Source organism: Muscardinus avellanarius (genome assembly GCF_963383645.1).
Source record: "Muscardinus avellanarius genome assembly, chromosome: 1".
Classification (NCBI taxonomy): Eukaryota; Metazoa; Chordata; class Mammalia; order Rodentia; family Gliridae; genus Muscardinus; species Muscardinus avellanarius.
Window position 1 is genome coordinate 124,059,975 of NC_137786.1, and position 19,865 is coordinate 124,079,839.

Here is a 19,865-nt window from a genome sequence, read left to right on the forward strand (position 1 = left end):
TTGTTCAATGATTTTTTTCTGTCAACAAGTTAGTAGAGACATTGCTGAGTTTTACCTTCACAGGGAACAAGAAAGGGATGATCCATTTCTGGGGACTAATCCACTAAAATCCAGTGAGATTCTATGTGATCAACAAGTCAGAGCTGTCGCGCGCAGTGACGACTCTTACACGATCTTCCTCAAGCAGTTTTATTACCCCAGGTTCTTGTACAGTTCCCGCAAATCTTCTTCCCGTAAATCTTCTCTTCTCTCTCTCCCCCAGAAATCTTCCCCTTATATAGAGCCCAACAGCCAATCAGCAGACTGTTCACGTGCACAACTCATGGCAACAGCCAGTCCATTGGCTGTTGCCCTATGGCATGCGGTGTTCCCGTGTATCTCATGCTCTTGTCGTCACTTCCTGAAAGCTGTTTACCACCTAAGTGCTCTGGGGAAGATTTCCGCTCAGCGCCATCTTAGCTCTCGGACTTACTGGCTGATGGGCGGGGCCCGTCACAGTTCCCCCTTTTTTGTTTTTTCAGACAGGAGAGGACAGAGGACTCAACCCCTGTATGTTTGGAAGGGGCTTCTAGGCCCACCACCTTTTGCCAGGGACGGGACAAGAATCAGTGGCAACCCGTATGCAGTTGAGCATGCCCTCCTCGGGATGCACCCTCCCGGGGTCCCGAGTGCAGTCCTAGCTGGCATCCTGTCATTAAGACTTTCCCATCGCCGCAAGCCATATTTGAGGGGATTGTCCCAACTCCATGGCTGCAAATGCCTGAGCTATGAGCACTTGATCTGTAGCGCGCTGACGGATTAGTTTTCTAAGACAATAGAGACATAAGATACACAGTAAGACCAGACAAAGACCAAGAGCACCCAGTCCAGCCCACTCTTTTAAATGACGAGCTGCTTGTTGGATCCAGGACATCAAGGTGCGGGCCATCACCGGGTCAACTTGAGTAGTATTGGTTTTGATGATCTCCAACCGCAACCGTCTTGTCAAATTGTCAAATTTCGATGACCGGTTATCTGTAGGATATGCAGAAAGCTCGCAAGAAAGATTAGCGGCAATAAACGCATTATCATTAATCATGACAAGGGGAGCTAAATCCGTGCAACTGCCATTTATCCCACAAAGAAGCCACAGATCAAATAGGTTAGAATGAAAGGCCATGGTCAGGCTCTAATAAGTAAAATTATAACCTGCAAAAGTAGAATTTGCTCCTGTGCCAATTTTAAGGGGAAAAGGTAAAAGGATTAAGCGGGGAAGAACTTGAGCAGAATGACTCAAAGGCAATAGAAAAGAAAAAGCAGTCAAAAGCCCCCATTGTGGATCACTTCCTATCCTTGGAATTCCACAGTATCATGGTCCCCAAAAGAATCAGTCGATGGCTCATCATCCTTTTGTTTCACCAGACGAGTCAGCCGCTCTGGAACCCAGACAGGATCGGCGCCGTTCTGTGGAAACACACAAACAGAGCCTCTGGCCCATGTGAGCACTGGGTCAGGTCCCCTCCATTGCCCTGTGAGGGCATCCTTCCAACGCACGAAACCCTGGCTCGTACCCGAGGGGGCAAAATGACGATCGGCAGCAGTCTTGCCATTGACATCTAATTGCAAAAAATTCAAAGTAAAAAGGGCTAAGGATAGGCGCTGCTTCGGTTTCATATTGGTTCCAATTCCCTCTTTTTGTTTTATCAAGCATTCTTTAAGAGTACGATGGGCGCGTTCCACAATACCCTGTCCCTGAGGGTTGTACGGAAGGCCATGCTTTAGAGTTATTCCCATCTGTGAACAAAAAGATGTGAATTTTTGGGAAGTATAAGCCGGGCCATTATCAGTTTTTATTTCTTTAGGCATATTCCATGCTGCCCAGGCCTCAAGGCAATGATTGACGACGTCATGTGCCTTTTCCCCGGCATGAGCAGATGCATGAATAATTCCAGAGACAGTATCTATGGAAACATGGATATATTTCAATTTTCCAAATTCAGATATGTGAGTTACATCCATTTGCCAGAGATGTAGAGGGAGCAAGCCTCGTGGGCAAATGCCCACATGTGAGGGGTGTAAAAAAGGGGCACAGGCATTACAGGTTTTTACAATTTCCCGAGCCTGATGTCGAGGGATTTTAAATCGCTGTTGTAATGTTTTAGAATTTACATGATATTGACGGTGAAATGCCTGTGCCTGTTGCATTTGAGTAAGAGAAAAAATCATATGTATCTTGGTGAGTTTATCTACTAGATCATTTCCATATGTAATAGGGCCAGGTAATCCAGTATGTGCCCTAACGTGCTGGATAAAGAATGGTGTCTTTCTTAAATGTATATAAATCTGGATTTGGCTAGCCATAGAATGAATAGGAGTATGTAAAGAGAGTTGACCCGCGCATTCAAGCGATCTAACCAGATTAACCACATATTGTGAATCTGATAATAAATTGAAAGGAGAAGAAACTCTCTTAAAAATTTCTAAAACAATATTTAATTCAACCAGTTGTGGAGAGGTATGTGAATATTGGATGATAACAGGATCGCTTCCCTCTATTAGGTAGGCCCCCACACCAGTTTTGGATCCATCAGTAAAAATGTTAATTGCATTAGCTACAGGTTTGTTTTTAGTGACCAATGGGAAAATGAGAGGATGTTCCAGAACAAAATGTAACAATGGATCTTTGGGAAGATGATTGTCTATTTCACCACTGAAAGAGCACATAAGTATAGCCCAATCATCAATAGTGGCTACCAGCGTTTGTACTTGCAGAGCAGTGTACGGTACCACCAACTTATCGGGCGTTCTGCCAAAATGTTGGATGCACTGCTGAATGGCTTTAAGGGCAAGGCTTGCTACACTGGTGGGATAATATTCAACTACCTTTTGAGGGGAGACTTTGGGGTGAATCCAAAGAAGGGGTCCTTGTTGCCAAAGAACACTAGTAGGCTGTTTTTCAGTGGCCAGGATACAAGCCCATAATGGCTGTCCAGGGGTCACTCGACGGAGAGACGCTTTCGTAAGTGCTTGTTCTACTAATTGTAACGCATGGCGGGCCTCATCGGTAAGGACGCGAGGAGAATCTAATTGAGGATTGCCTACGAGCAGATTATATAAAGGTTTCAAGGCATGGTTAGGAATTTGTAAAAAGGGTCGAACCCAATTAATGTCTCCCAACAGTTTTTGGAAATCATTGAGGGTTTTTAATTGATCAGTGCGGATGATTAATTTTTGAGGCAGGACTGCATGGGGGAGAACAATGTTGCCAAGAAAGTGTATATTTTCTCCTCTTTGTACCTTTTCTGAGGCGATGAATAATTGATGAGTTTCCAAAATCTTTACAAGGTGACAATAAGCCTCCTCAAGTATGGAGGGATTTTTTGTGGTTAACAAAATGTCATCCATGTAATGAATACACCGAATTTCTGGAAATTTGGTTTTTACGGGCTCAAGAGCACTATTTACATATAATTGACAGAGGGTAGGGCTATTGGCCATTCCTTGTGGGAGGACCACCCATTCATATCTACTGTCAATTTCCTCTTGATTAATAGAGGGAACAGTAAAAGCAAAACGAGGAGTATCCGCAGGATTTAAAGGGATGGAGAAAAAACAATCTTTTATATCTATGCTGATAAGTGGCCACTCCTTCGGAATAGCAGAGAGGAGTGGAAGCCCTCGTTGGACTGGCCCCATAATCTGCATTTGGCTATTTATGGCTCGGAGGTCGTGTAATAACCTCCATTTTCCAGATTTTTTCTTTATCACAAAAATCGGGGTATTCCAAGGAGAGGTGGATGGCCGGATATGGCCTAACTGTAATTGCTCTTGTACTAATTTCCTTGTTACTTCAAGCTTTTCACGGGAGAGAGGCCACTGAGGAACCCATACTGGATCTCCCGTCTTCCAGGTAATGGGAATTGCCTCCTCAGTGGCTACTGCACAAAACCCAGTTCCTCGCGACCACTCTTTTCTTTAGTAGGAATTGGGCTTTTACGTCCCTGGAGGTGTTTTCCCAGCCCGTAGGAAGGGTGGTAGCCCTGGCGAAGGAGAATATTATGGGCTTGGGGGAAATAAGATGTATTTTGTAAGGAATATCCCATGTCCACTAATAAATCTCTTCCCCAGAGGGAAACTGGCAGCTCCAGCACATAGGGTTCAAACTGCCCCTTATGTCCCTCCTGATCTTTCCAATGTAAAGCCCTAGCACTGAGGTCAGGGGTTTTAGCATAACCCAAACCTCTAAGTTCTCCGGTAGCCTTTTGAGTGGGCCATGAAGATGACCAATCTTTACAGGCGATGACACTTTTATCTGCCCCAGTATCTAAAAGTCCTAGGATTTGCTTGCCTTCCACGTCCAAGGTTATCAAGGGACGAGTTCCCATATCAAAGGCAAGAGATATTAACTCATTTCCTGAAGAACCGAACCCACCAATACCGCGTCGTCCCTCTGCTGAAGGAAACATACCATGTAGACTGGGAAGCAAAAGTAACTGTGCCACTCTATCCCCAGGGGAAATGGCAACGATACCCCGGGGCGCTGAAACCATCACTTTGATAATACCGGTATAATCCTCATCTATAACCCCCGGATGGACTACAAGTCCTTTCATGGTAGAGGAAGACCTTCCAAAAAGTAAGCCAACAGAATTAGGTGGCAGAGGACCTTGAAAATCTGTTTCAATAATTTGAACCCCCATTTGTGGCGTTAATACCAGCCTGGAGGTGGCACAGAGGTCCAATCCTGCCGAACCTGGAGTGGCTCGCCGGACTGTTCCGGAGGCTGTAAATTGGGCCACTGAGGTGGCTGTGTCTCCATGGCCCCATACACCTGAGGGTTCCCATATTTTTGTGGGCCCTGGGAACGAGGGCCCGCCCTCCCGTTTTTTGTCTGAGTATTTGATGATTGCTTTCCAGTATAGGGCAAGGGGTTGCCATCGATATCTTTAACCGAACGGCACTCAAAAGTAGGATGCCTTCCTTTTCTACATCGACGACAATACTCAGGAGGAGAAGGATAAGATTGGGACGCCCTACACTTAGGACAATCTCGTTTTAAGTGTCCTGTCGCTCCACAGGAAAAACAATTGCCATTTTTGGTACTATTCTTACTTTGTTGTCCGGAGGCCTGTATAATGGCTGCAGCAAGTCCTGAATTGGTTAAGGGTCCTCCGAGTTCCCTGCACACCTTCATCCACACCTCTAGGCCTTTATGTTTGTAAGGAGTGATGGCCTGTCTGCATTCTTTAGTGCATTGCTCATAGACCAATTGTTTAATGAGCGGCATGGCCGCGTCAGAATCCCCAAAAATTCTTCCCGCAGCCTCTACTAGACGGGCAACGAAGTCTGAAAAGGGTTCAGTCAATCCTTGAGTAATCTTTGTAAGGTTACCAGATACCTCTCCTTTGTTAGGGAGGGCCTTCCAGGCCTGGGTAGCGAGTCTGTTGATTTGTTCACACACCTGTTGTGGATACCCAAGCTGTTGATTAGCAAATCGTCCTTGGCCCATCAGCATGTCTATATCCCAGGCTGAATTTCCTGCTGCTCGATTACGTGCAGCTTGTTCAGTGGCATATTCTATATAATAAGCTTTCCAATCCAAGTATTGGCCAGGATTTAAGGTGGCCCTAACTAAATTTTGCCAGTCTCCTGGGGTCATGGCATAGCGATGTAAACTCTCTATTATTGCTATAGTGAAAGCAGCTGACGACCCATATGTGCGAACTGACTCTGCGAGATGCTTAACTATTTTAAAGTCCAAAGGCTCATGATAACGATTTCCCCCCTCCTGCAGCTGGAAAACTGGGAAAGCTTGATTTGCTAAAAAAATTCCCGCATCTCTCCACATCTGACTACTAAAAGAGACACCTTCTCCTGCTCTGGGCGCAGAAGGGTTATACGGAGGAGGCGAAATTTCCTCTTTAATCAGTTCAAAAGCTTTCACTTGTTTACAAATGGCCTCTAATTCCTCCTCAGAGTCATCCTCCCCCTCTGACTCTGAATCCTCCTCACTGGCCACTTTAGAGGAAGTTGAACGTTCCTCTTTTACACCGTCTAAAGCTGCCTGGCCCTCCTGCACAAATTTTCTAAAGCGCCTTTCTTCCAAACAGGCACGAATCAGCCGACAAAGCGGCCGAGTCCCTCCTGTGACAATACCTTGTTCTTCGGCGCGTTCTACGTCTCTTCCCAATTTATCCCAGCTTGCTAAAGAAAGATTCCCTGATACTGTAAACCATGGCGCTACCCTATCTATTTGTTCGAGAAAATCTTGTATTGTCTTGTCCCTAAGCTTTAGGCCTCTACTTTTCAACAAAGCTTTCAATGCTTTATGCAATGGGTGAGATGGACTATTTCCCATCTTGTCGAATCAGGACCAGCCCGATTCTCTAACTTGCTTACACTAAAAAATATCCTCCTTAATGGAGCCCCCTTTGATCGGGGAAAATACAGCGCTGTTCCTCGCTTTTCCGCGAGCCTCGCTTATCCGCGAGCCTTATTTACTAAATATCCTCCTTAATGGAGCCCCCTTTGATCGGGGAAAATAACCCTCCGTAAACGGAGCCTCCTCCTCCCTTTTCGGAGTCAAGGAGTACTTACCAGCCGGCTGCCCTGGACTGCCGAGGTTCTGATCAAAGCGAAGGTCCCCGTACGGGCCAACCACTTGTCGCGCGCAGTGACGACTCTTACACGATCTTCCTCAAGCAGTTTTATTACCCCAGGTTCTTGTACAGTTCCCGCAAATCTTCTTCCCGTAAATCTTCTCTTCTCTCTCTCCCCCAGAAATCTTCCCCTTATATAGAGCCCAACAGCCAATCAGCAGACTGTTCACGTGCACAACTCATGGCAACAGCCAGTCCATTGGCTGTTGCCCTATGGCATGCGGTGTTCCCGTGTATCTCATGCTCTTGTCGTCACTTCCTGAAAGCTGTTTACCACCTAAGTGCTCTGGGGAAGATTTCCGCTCAGCGCCATCTTAGCTCTCGGACTTACTGGCTGATGGGCGGGGCCCGTCACACAGAGCTATCAACATCACAATAATTCTACCCTGGTCCTGTCTGCACACAGGAAGAATAGTGGCCGAGTCTGCCCTGCGTTCTGGCGATTCCTGCTTATGTTCTAACAGAGCCTAGAGAAAGGTGCGCTTGGCTGGCACTGCCAGCTAACCATTCTCCCAACACTGTTTATTTTACAATAATTCTGGCTATTCACAGTATTTGAATTTCTACATTAGAATCAGTTTGTCAATTTCTACAAACAAGCCTGCTGGAATTTTGATTAGAATTACATTGGATCTGTAGATCAATTATGGGAAAATTGACATCTTAGCAACATTTTGTCTGATCCATGAATACTATATATACTTTGCATTTGTTTGTTTGTTTCTCTCAACAATATTGTAAAATTTCAGCAATTGTAAAATTGTGTTAGATTTATCACTATGCCCTATTTTGATGCTATTTTATTTTATTTTATTTTATTTATTATTTTTTAAATTTATTTTTATTGGTGCATTGTAATCATACATCACATTGGAATACAAGACTTGAGAGGATATACAAGCACACATCATCCAATTAGCCCTCATCCAGTCCCCATCCCATTTCCTCCCCCTCCCTCGATCCCATGTTTGTTTGGTGATTAACTTTGATACATGTGTTTATGTACCTTCTGCTTTTTAAAGAGGCTCCATCCTCCCCTATTCCATACCCTCTGATTGGTCACCTTAATTGCTTCACTATAGGGCCCTTTCTATAGCTCGACCACTTCCTGTTGCCCGTTTCCTCCTAGTTATTGCTGATTAGGGGAAGCATCTGGTTTTAATTTTCTGCGATATTTCTCTGTGCATGCCATGTTGCAAATACCGATCCCACTCTTGATGGCCCCAGTTGTGGCCAGGCTACCCGGTGGACTGATCCAGACCTCGCTGGCTCAAGCAGAGGCCTTGCCTCATGGGAGGCCCCGGTTCTGGCCTCGCTGGCCCCGACACTGGCCTAACCCCTCAGCTGGCTCCGATCCCAGCCTTGGAGGCCCCAGCACCGACCTTCCTCACGGCAGGCTCCGATGTTAGCCAATGGCCCCGGCATCGGCCTAACCCCTCGGCAGGCTCCGATCCAGGCCTCGGAGGCCTCAGTAGCAGCCTTGCCTCACCGAAGGCTCCGATGCCAGCCAGTGGCCCCAGCACCAGCCTAACCCCTCAGCAGGCTCTGATTCTGGCCTCAGAGGCCCCAGCATCGGCCTTGCCTCGTGGCAGGCTCCGATTCCGGCCTCGGAGGCCTCAAAAACGACCTTGCTTCACGGAAGACTCCGATGCCGGCTGTTGGCCCCAGCACCGGCCTAACCCCTCGGCAGGCTCCGATCCCGGCCTCGGAGGCCCCAGCACCGGCCTTGCCTCACGGCAGGATCTGATCCCGGCCTCGTTGGCCCCGGCACCGGCCTAACCCCTCGGCAGCCTCCGATCCCGGCCTCGGAGGCCCCAGCACCGGCCTTGCCTCACAGCAGGCTCTGATCCCGGCCTCGGAGGCCCCAGCACTGGCCTTGCCTCACGGCAGGCTCCGATCCCGGCCTCGCTGGCCCCAGCACCGGCCTAACCCCTCGGCAGGCTCCGATTTTGGCCTCGGAGGCCTCAATAATGGCCTTGCCTCATGGAAGGCTCCGATGCCGGCCGTTGGCCCCAGCACTGGCCTAACCCTTCGGCAGGCTCCGATCCTGGCCTTGGAGGCCCCAGCACTGGCCTTGCCTCACGGCAGGCTCTGATCCTGGCCTCGCTGGCCCCGGCACCGGCCTCTAACCCCTCAGCAGGCTCCGATCTCGGCCTCGGAGGCCCCAGCACCGGCCTTGCCTCGCGGCAGGCTCCAATACCGGCCACGCTGGCCCTGGCAATGGCCTGACCCCTCAGCAGGCTCCGATCCTGGCTTCGCTGGCCCCAGCACCGGCCTAACCCCTCGGCAGGCTCTGATCCTTGCCTCAGAGGCCTCAATAGCGGCCTTGCCTTACGGAAGGCTCCGATGCCGGCCAGTGACCCCGGCACCGGCCTAACCCCTTGGCAGGCTCCGATCCCGGCCTCAGAGGCCCCAGCACCGGCCTTGCCTCACGGCAGGCTCCGATCCCAGCTTTGCTGTGTCCATCGCCGGCCTCACCCTTCGTCAGGCTCTAATCCAATCACCCTCTTCGCCCAGCTATTTGTCCCACATTCTCGAGGGTGCATGGTGGTGGTAGCATTCTGCCTCTGGGGTCGTTACTTCAAAGGTTCCAGGTGTAATGTATCAGATCTCTGCCTCCCCTGAGTACTGGCCACTGCCATTGCCACTGCCTCCACCATTTCAAATCTTTCCCAAGCTCTTTTTCCACTCTGAATGTTGTCCAATCTTCCTAAGCATGCGCGATGGTAGCATTCAACCTTTGGTGTAATTTCTCCAAAAAATAAAAAATAAAAAAAAATAAGGTTGGTGGGCTCTGATTTCTGCTTCTCCTGAATACAATTCTCCACCGCTAACGCGGAGACCGCTTTCAGCACCGCCTTTCTCCTCTAAAGTCTCTCTCCTTACAGGTGATGTCCAAGATTCTTAACAATGTAGAGAAGAAACAGTCCTCCTTAGTGCGGAATTTTTCCAATAATTCCAGTTCATTTGGATAAGTTTCGTCTGCATCTCCAGTATCCTGGCATCTGCCACCTCCTTTACCCCTCTCCGATATTTTCCTTTTTTTCTTTTCCTTTTTTACAGGGTCCTTCCAGGTGGAGAGGTGTTCGCCTAGGGGCGCCCCGCCAGCGCCTGCCCACCTGCCCAGGGTCGTGGGCCCAGGGGCCCGGACCACAGGGTCCTTCCGGGTGGAGAGGGGGGTCGCCTAGGTTTTGATGCTATTTTAAGAGATAATATTAAAGGTTCAGTTTGCGAGTACTCATGCTAACTCTCAGTTCTAAGGAGCTAACAGCCATACCCCAAAATGAGAAGTTAAAAAGTGAGCCAGTCTTCAAGGCTACAGGAGAGAGTTAACATGCCAGGAGAAGCCAGCTCAGCTTCTGAGATTATGTGGTCAGCAGAAATGCCAAGACGCTGAAGCCAGGCAAAGCAAGGTCACTAAAACAGCCTGCTGAGACAGGACACTGGCCTCCCTGTTCTGAAAATAATATGAGAGACCCTCCCAGGTGATGAGGGGCAGATTCCAGGTGATGAGGGGCAAATGCATGGTAGAATCATCACTGAAGTGACACATGGCTACCTTTAACTTGTGAGCAAAGAAAGTGCACATCCCCAAATCAAGATTTAAGATGATAAAGAGGCTGTGTCACATGCAGAGGCACGATGAAGGAGAGCCCAGGCCCAACTGTAAACCCACCTCCACGTGTGGTGATTGGCACTGAGAGGCAAGTCCCTGTCTGCCCCGTCATCGATGCTGTGGAAGCTGTGCCCCTTCCTGCTTTCTTTGAGCCAGCCTGACACTCTTGTTTGGTGCTGTGCCCTACTCGTCTAAGGAGAGCCCCTCATGAAGCCTTGCCTGTGCCTAAATTCTTTCTGGGTCTAGTTTTAATTTTTCCTGACTCTGGACCATAGTACTCAAGTTTGGTAACAATTTGGGTCTTCAAATATTTGTCTAGATAAAAGAAGTCAGGCTTTGAATATTTTTGTATTCAAATATCACACACCTGTCATCTTAATACATGAGAGACAGGAGGATTGCAGGTTCAAGGCCAGTCTCAGAAACTCTCAGCAACATAGTGATACCCTGTTTTAAAGTAAAAAATAGAATAGGGGTATGTATAGCTCAGAGGTAGAATGCCAATTCAATCAAACACACACACACACACACACACACACACACACACGAAAAAAGAAAAAATGGCTGAGCAGATTTTCTTTTGTTTATTGGCCATTGATAATTCATGTTTGTGAAGCCTAATGAATTAATTTGCCTATGATTATATATGATTACTTGTTTTATAATATAAATTTTAGGAATTCTTTTTATATTTTGAATATGAGTCATTAATATATAACGTGCTGCCTATGTTTTCTCTTTATTTTTTTCATATTTATTTTCTAAATGATATTCACAATATTAATTTATTTTTTATTTTTGTGGTACTGGGGGTGGAACCTAGGGGCTTTTCTACCTCCGGGTTATACTCCAGACCTATTTTATACTTTATTTGGAAACAGGGTCTCACTAAGTTGCTGAGAGCCTCACTAAGTAGCTGAGGCTGGCTTCGAACCTGTGTGATCCTCCTGTCTCAGCCTCCCAAGAGCTTGGATTACAAGTGTGCACCACCACGCATGGCTGATATTCACAATATTTAAAAAACAAAATTTTTCATGTTTTCTTTACTGCTATTACTCTCCATATCAGGGCCAAGAAGATTTTCCCTAATTGGACTAATAAAAGCTGAATTATTTTTCTTACAGACTTGAGTTTATACCACTCTTAAAATTGACTTTAATGCTGTGTAGTGTATTTGTTAGGAGAGTAATTTGACTTCTGTCCTTGTTGATCCTGTTGTCCAAGCAAGAATTCCTGGAAAAAACTTCCCCATGGGTTTCTGTGCTACATGGGGATTGGATCAACCTTCTGCATATCCCAGGCTGTGCTTTCATGCTGCCTATTCTCTTTGATTTGTTGGTTTCTCTTCTCTACACTGGCACCACATTGTTTTGTTTTAAAGAATAATGAAAATTAATAAATAAAAAATTGTCATATTTAAAATGAATAGCAAAAATAAATATTTAAAAATGGGTTTTGAATGGCTGGGAGTGGTGGTGCACGCTTGCAATCCCTGTGCTTGGGAGGCTGAGACAGGAGGATCTCACAGGTTCGAAGCCAGCCTCATCTGGCTTAAGAGACCCTGTTTCCAAATAAAAATATAAAAATAGGCCTAGGAGTGTAGCCCGGAGATAGAAGGCTTCTGGTTTCCATCTCCAGTACCACACACACACACACACACACACACACACACACACACACACGTTGGCTGTTAACTGCTAGTGAAATGAAAATATTTAACATTTTAAAATATAGTAACATATAATACTGGTAAAAGTTATTCCTCACAAGCACTGATGCTAACAAAATAATTTGACAATAATTTTCAAAACTATAGTATTCAAATACTACAGTTTTCAAATTTACAGTATTTCTACTCTGGTGAACTTATTTTTGTTAAGATAAGTTGTTTATTAAGACAAGTTGTTTTACTAAGGTAAATTTTATTAATATATGTTTTTTATTAAAATATGTTGTTTATTAGGATAAGTTGTCTAGACAACTGTATGAGTTAAGAGGCTCAGCATATTGCAATATATATCCATCTATCCTTATTTCTATTATGTATGTTCATTTTGATGATAAAATAAAAAGCCTTACAATTTAAACATCTAAAATAATGAAAACGATTGGGTAAGTGGGCGACTATAAGTTGTAGAACAAATACTACACTTAGAAATGATACTTGTAACAACTGACATGGGAAATAGTTTAAAGAATAAATTTTATTAAACAAAAAGATGCAGAACCACATAAGTAGCATAATTTTAATTAATCAAGGTTATACCATAATCACGTGGTGGTGTGATCAGAAAGAACAGTAAAATAATAACATAGGTAATACTGAAGTAGAGGAAATGTAGTATTTTTGTTGCTTTTTTGAATATTTACCAAAGATGCTATAAAGTTTTGTACTACTTTCATAATGAATGTATCTAGTTATAAAATAATGAGGTAGAGAAAGGGCAAGGGATAGGAGGAAATGACAGTCTCTAATTACTCCCTCTGTTCCATCAACGCCTCTCGAGTCAGAGGATTGAGCCATTGGGAATATCGTCTCAAGGAGTCCAGGTGTATTCGTACTCTCCAGGTTGAAAGCATTATAAACTCAGTTCTGAAGAACAAATTGATAACAGGGCTGAGAGTGGAATCTGTGTCTTGGATCAGGAGGAAAAGGTGCAGAATCTTGGTGCTACATTACGGCATCTTATGTAAAATAGAGCTGACTGTTGGAACACATTCTTCATACCTAGATAATGTTAGAAAAAAATCTATTAATTTGTGTTTTGCATACACTTCTCTCTTTCCTTTGCTCTCCTCCATCCTAATGAAAACTTCTCTGCATCCTGGTCATTTTACCTGCTCAATCAGGGGATGGAGGAGAATCATGGATGTAGAAAGAATTCTTTAGATGTCTCCAAGTCCAGTGATCCTTTATTAAGGCAGTACTGAGAAAACAATTCAGGGAAAGGTGTGTGTGTGTGTGTGTGTGTGTGTGTGTGTGTGTGTGTGTGTGCATGTGTGTGGTGTATGTGTGTGTAGAATATCTTATAGGAGGAAGGTAGGGGATATGGAAGTAGGTTCTTTATTCAGAAATCCTATTTTGTAGTTAGCAAAAAATTTAGTTGCTATCCCTACTCTTAATACTACTCACTTAATTAATATAATAACTTCCTTTAATAGGCATATACGTTTTTATTCTGTTACAAACAGAAAAAGGATAAGGGGGAAATCAGTGAGTGTGGTGGTAAACAAAAATATTCATAAAAAGCTAATATAAAATTTTAGAGTTTTGTGTTAGAAGAAGACATCTGGTTTCCATCTTTTATTTCTCTAAGAGATGAGCATTGTGCTCATCTGCTCTGGTGGAAATTCGGTGTTTCCAAATGGTTCTCTTCATGATGAGAGGGAGCCTGTTCTTGAATAGGATATTTTTCTTTGTATAGATGTCAGATTCTTGATTCTATCTTGAGAACATGTGTGTGAAGGTAAGGTATTGAATACAGAGGACAAGTAAGGAGGATTATGAATGTGTATCTAAGGTAACTTGTGATACTTTCACTTTGCCTTGCAATATGAACCAGAAGCTTGTGCCATTTAGCAGCATGAATTGGTTACTCAGCTGGAGACAGAAAGTTTCAGATTAAAGGAAGCGTTTATGTATATCTAGTCTACAAAACCTCCTTTTTTTTTTTCTGGTACTAGGGATAGAACCCAGGGGCATTCTACCTCTGAGCGACACCCCCAGCCCTGTTTTTTATTCTTTATTTTGAAACAGGGTCTCACTGAGTTGCAAGGGGCCCCACTATGTAGCTAAGACTGTCCACGAACCGCAGTCCTCCTGTCTCAGCCTCCCAAATGCTGGGATTACAAGCGTGCACTACTATACCCTGCTCAAAACATTCTTTTAATTCTGTCAGTGTCTTTACATAATGCATTGATTAGAGCCTAAAGAACAATAACATTTTCCTGACCTGTGTGTCTTTTTCTGTTGTATAAAATCATCTGGGTTCTTCTAAGTTTATTTCTAATTATATTTTAACTACATCTGCAATGGTTTTGTTATTCCCACATTGACATTCTTACCTCAGTCTTATATACACAAGCTTAGCTGTGAAACTAACATTATTTATTAAGTATTTTCTACTAAGTTTCAAACAATGAGCAAAGCATTTTATAATTCTTGCCTCAGTGAATTCACATTTTTTTGTTTTTTTCTTTGTTTCTTTTTTAGTTTTAGTAGATGAGACTCAGAGAAGGCTATTAATTTGCTCAAGATTCAGAAGAAGAAAATGCTGGTCAGATCAGGTTAGAAATCAGTTTTATATAATTCAAGGGATGACATTTCGTTTTACTCATCTCTCTATTCTACTAGATAAAGAAAAAATGAATGTGTGTGAGATTATATTGGTTGCGCAGGCTTAAATCAAAGTTTCAATAGCATACTGGGATGAAAAGAAGGGTTTTATTTATTTATTTATTTGCTTCCTATTTATATCTATGCTGGGATCACAGCCTATTTCTCCATGTTGAGCAAGGCCAGTCTTCTACTAGCCGGGGCCTGGCTGTCAGAGGGACCACAGCAGCCATCTGGCCACCTCCTGCTTCCTGTACCTCTTTAGTTTTGCTGGTAACCACTCACTGAGGGCTTTATCTACAGCAACTCTTTATCCTTGTCAAAACTGAAATGATATAGAAAAGGGCAAGAGAATAGCAATATTATCTAATTGTTTCCTATTAAAAATTCAGTTTGTTTTATAAGTTTACCTCGTACTGATATAAATTAACAACACCAAATAGTATCAATGCTAACAAAATTTGATTTTGTGGGATCTGTAATATAAAACCAAACTGAGGAAAAAGTTTCTGCTGTAGTTATTTTGATCATATGCACATTGCTTTTTAGATTTAATTCAGCTGGAGCATGGATTAAACATGTTATGAGCAGGTTATAAATATGAATTACACTCCTATTTTCTTGAATTTAAACAATGGGGAATGTAAAACTGTTGTTGAAGGTAAAAATAAACAGGTAGGCACATTTCATTTATTTTTAGGTTCAGAGTTTTATGTGCATGTATTTAGGAAGATGGCCCACATTTAAACAAATTATGGCTTGGCTGATGTTGCATGATTTTGCACCTGATCGCAAACATTTCCAGGGGAAGGTAGATGGCTCTGAAGTATGCAAGTGTGTTTGATGAAAACAAGATTGAAAGGATCTAGCCGGGCATGGTGGCACACGCTTGTAATCCCAGCATTTGGGAGGCTGAGACCGGAGGATTGCAGTTCAAGGATAGCTTCAGTTACTTGGTGAGGCCTTTTGCAACTCAGTGAGACCATGTTTCAAAATAAGGAATGAAAAAATAGGGCTGGGAGTGTAGCTTGAACATAGAATGCCCCTATATTCCATCCCCAGTATCGAAAAAAAAATTGGAAGAATCTACATTAAATTGTTGATAAGACTTGGTTACTATAAATATTTAAGGACTGTAAAGATAAATTATTCTGCTGCCTCATCTAACTTGTGAAAAAACAGGCAAAATGTGACACTTGATTTAACTGTAGAGAAACTCATGGCTTGTCTCTTTTCCCTCATTGATCATCTGTGGCTTGTAGATAAGCCTAAGGAGAAGTCCACTCTGGTGGAAGGATTCTCGGTTCCTCATGGTCTCACGTCACAATGATGGATTTACTTTTTCAGAACCACATGCAGCCTGAGCATGAGGAACTACTCCTCCGTGACAGAGTTCATCCTGTTGGGACTTCCTAATACTGAAGGGCTGGAGACCATGATCTTTGCCCTGTTCCTGGCCTTCTACCTGTTTGCCTTGCTGGGGAACCTGCTCATCTTCCTCACCATCCTGACTTCCTCCAGCCTCCACACCCCCATGTATTTCTTCCTGGGAAACCTGTCTGTGTTTGACATCTTTTTCCCTTCTGTGAATTCCCCGAAGATGATGGTGGCCCTCGCGGGTCAGAGCCACACCATCTCTTACCAGGGCTGTGCCTCCCAGGTCTTCTTCTACCACACCCTGGGCGGCACTGAGTGTTTCCTCTACACGGTGATGGCCTATGACCGCTTTGTGGCCATTTGCCACCCTATGCGCTACACGGTCATCATGAGCCCCAGGGTGTGCACCTGCCTGACAGTGTGCACGTGGCTGGGGGGCTGTGTGCACGGCAGCATCCTCACCTTTCTCATCTTTAAGCTGCCCTACTGTGGCCCCAATGAGGTAGACAGCTTTTTCTGCGATATCCCGGTGGTGCTGTCCCTGGCCTGTGCAGACACCTCTCTGGCCCAGATGGTGAGTTTCACCAACATCGGTGTCGTGGCGCTCCTGTGTTTCTTACTCATCCTCACTTCCTACACCCGCATCGTTCTCTCCATATTGAAGATCCGTTCTTCTGAAGGCAGGCGCAGAGCCTTCTCCACCTGCAGTGCCCACCTGACTTCCATCCTCTTAGCCTATGGGCCTGTGATTCTTGTTCACCTCAGACCTGCTTCTAGCCCCTGGCTAGATTCTGTTGTTCAGGTGTTTAACAATATCGTCACTCCTTCCCTCAATCCTTTGATTTATTCCTTGAGAAACAAGGATGTGAAATTAGCCCTGAGGAAATTGTTAACTCAAGTGACCCACTCTCCTGGGGTATAAGTACCAGAGTAATTTTCCCCTGATGTTCTTGGGGAATTTGATTCAGAGTTCCTCCTCTTCTATCAGGATTATTGCCAAATTCAGAGCAGGGCAAAATTACTACTTCTCATTTCTAATGATTCCTATAAGTGATGTAGAGAATGAAGAGGTGGATATATCATTTTGGATTAAAACAGCATTTTCTACTTTTCGAATTTCACCAACAGAGTGTATCTTTTCTTTCTTCACATGCTAAGTATCTGCTGTAACTCTGTTTTGATTGGTCAGCATATAGGCACAGGTTTTTATATGCCACGGACTGTCTTTCTTCCTGTCTCCCTACCTTCCTTTTGGCATTTTTTGCCTTTCTTTTTCTTACCACAGTATGCTTCTCACCACTGAATAAAGATAGGAATTGGAGTCTACATGGAGTATGATTTCAGCTTAGTATCACAGTTTGATAAATATAATTTTACATCTAGTTTGTAACTTCGTCAAGGGCTTTCTATCTTTGTCTTAAAAATAATTCAATTTATGGATTTTTTTCCTTTGCTTCCAGAGTGATCTGGCATTAAATTCTTTAAGTAAGTTATCAACAAACTATGGTTTGCATTGGGCGAATGCATTCTGAATGTGAGATACCACCGTACGATACCTGGCAAAGGTACTCCAGTATTCTAGACACAGTCTAAGAAAATAATTTTTTTGTTTTACATTTGTAAAAACTTTTTGAGTCAGACATCTCTGTCTATTGTAGTTACTTTTCATTTCTTGAAAATCTGATATTCGGTAAGTAGGTGAAATTAAACACTAAAAATACGTAATATTTATTTTTGGAGTATTTATAATACATATATTTATATTTAATAAAATTTATTTCAGGCTAGAGATCCATTTATTTAGATACATCTATTCAAACACTTGAAATAAAAACTAATGTTAAGATGTATTATGTTTATAATAGTGTTCACAGCACTTTCCGTGTATTGACTAAGTTAATTCACAGATTCCTAAGACGTACTTGCTATGACATATTCCCTTTATATATGAGGAAACCAAGAATAGAGGAATATCCAAACACTTCAACTTTTCTGTGGCATGCTGCATTATAAGAATGAAACAATTATGAGGTATAGAGAGTGACTCCTGTCCATAGAGCTTCTTTCTGTATCATTTACTGTTATAACTACCTTATGAGTATTAACTAATGCAATTTCTGTTAGTAGGTTGATTACTGTCTTCAGTTATGTACAGAAGAACTAAGGCGCAGGGCAGTTATATAACTATACACATCATAGCGATGAGACTGGGTGTAAGTAGGGGAGCAGTCTGAGTGACGTTCATAGAACAGGCTGTGACTGGAAGCTGAGCTTTCAGTGTTTCCACTCTGTAGTAATATCAACTCACTCAATTGTCATCGATTCACTATTAACTTTAAACTCTAACAGGTGTCAGATAGAACCTGGGTATTTTTTTTCCTTAAATGAGCCATATAACACTAAAATGGGAACAACATCATGCTGTTCATGGTATAAATCAAACCTGTACCTAGAACCACCATGGTTGCCAGTATCACCATGTGGTTTTTCACAGGCAACCTTCGTTCTTTGTCTGCATGTTCTTGGATTCCCCCACACCATATACATGCATATATGTATACAGCATATACATACATACATGTTGTATTAAATATGTATGATAATGCAACAGGTTACCCCCAAACTTAGCAGTTTAGAAAAAGAATTGTCTTAGGCCATGTCAGATGGTCTAGAATACTGGAGGAGCTTCGTTGGGGGTCTGTCCTCCGGCATTTTCCTGGGGCTGCATCACTCTGGCAGCCAGGAAGCAGTTTTCTAACTTGGGATCTACATGCAAGACAGGGGTCGGTCCATCCTGGGCTGATGCGGGGCCTCTCAGTAGAGCACCACCATACCCTTCATGCTGGCAGCTGCTCACCCTACACAAGTGACCCAACAGTCTAAGTAGGAAGATGTGGAGGCTCTTGTGACCTGCCCTTCTCAGTCACATGCCAGCACACCTGCTTTTATTTTCCCTTTGTTTAAGAAAGTTGTTGTAAGCCAGGCGTGGTGGCGCATGCTTGTAATCCCTGCGCTTGGGAGGCGGAGACAGGAGGATCGTGCAGGTTCGAAGCCAGCTGTGCTGGTTTAAGGGACCCTGTTTCCAAATAAAAATATAAAAAAAAGGTCTGGGAGTGTAGCCCAGAGGTAGAAGGGCTTCCAGGAACCCCAGTACCACCAAAAAAAAAAAAAAAAAAAAAAAAGAAAAAAAAGAAAGTTGCTGTGGCAGCCCATGTCCAGTGACAGAGAGATTAGGCCCTGTCTATTGAAGGGAGTGCCAAAAATCTGTAGACTGATTTTCAACCATCAGTGATAGAGTTCCACCTTATTTAAACATTTTTTCTTTTTTGAACTCTTCCTTATATTTACGAGTATTTGATATGTGGCACATGATGAATGTGCTAAAAATAAAATCAATTCACTAGTTAATTAAAAGTAAATGAATCAGTTAACTTGCTATTTAATTAAAAAGATGAGCTTACAAATTTACTTTGATGTTGTGAAAAATCACATATCTTTTATATTTGGGTTCTTTGTTTTTTTGGTGGTACTGGGGTTCCTGGAAACCCTTCTACCTTCGGGCTATACTCCCAGACCTATTTTTATACTTTTTTATTTGGAAACAGGGTCTCTTTAGCCAGCACGGCTGGCTTCAAACCTGCGTGATCCTCCTGTCTCTGCCTCCCAAGCGTGGGGATTACAAGTGTGTGCCACCATGCCTGGCAATTTGGGTTCTTTTACCACTTCAGTAATGCCTCCTCTGAACATCTCAGTCCACAATGATTTTTTTCTTCTATCCACTGATTATGTATGTTACTTATTCATTTTGTCATTAAGGACTGTAAACATTTTGACATTTCTTATTGTCATTTTAGATTGTTTTATGATTGATAAACTATTATTCAACCATTTAATCAGT

At 43.5% G+C, this 19,865-nt stretch overlaps 1 protein-coding gene across 1 annotated transcript; it reads left to right on the plus strand.

Annotated features, from left to right (window-relative positions):
* Window positions 1-15,956: 15,956 nt before the first annotated feature.
* Window positions 15,957-16,889, plus strand: LOC308271912 (olfactory receptor 10D3-like; the record flags this gene model as incomplete). The annotated part of the gene is made up of 1 exon (XM_080708578.1): window positions 15,957-16,889. One exon carries the CDS (start codon window positions 15,957-15,959, stop codon window positions 16,887-16,889), a length of 933 nt encoding a protein of 310 aa, XP_080564704.1.
* Between the last annotated feature and the right edge of the window lie 2,976 nt (window positions 16,890-19,865).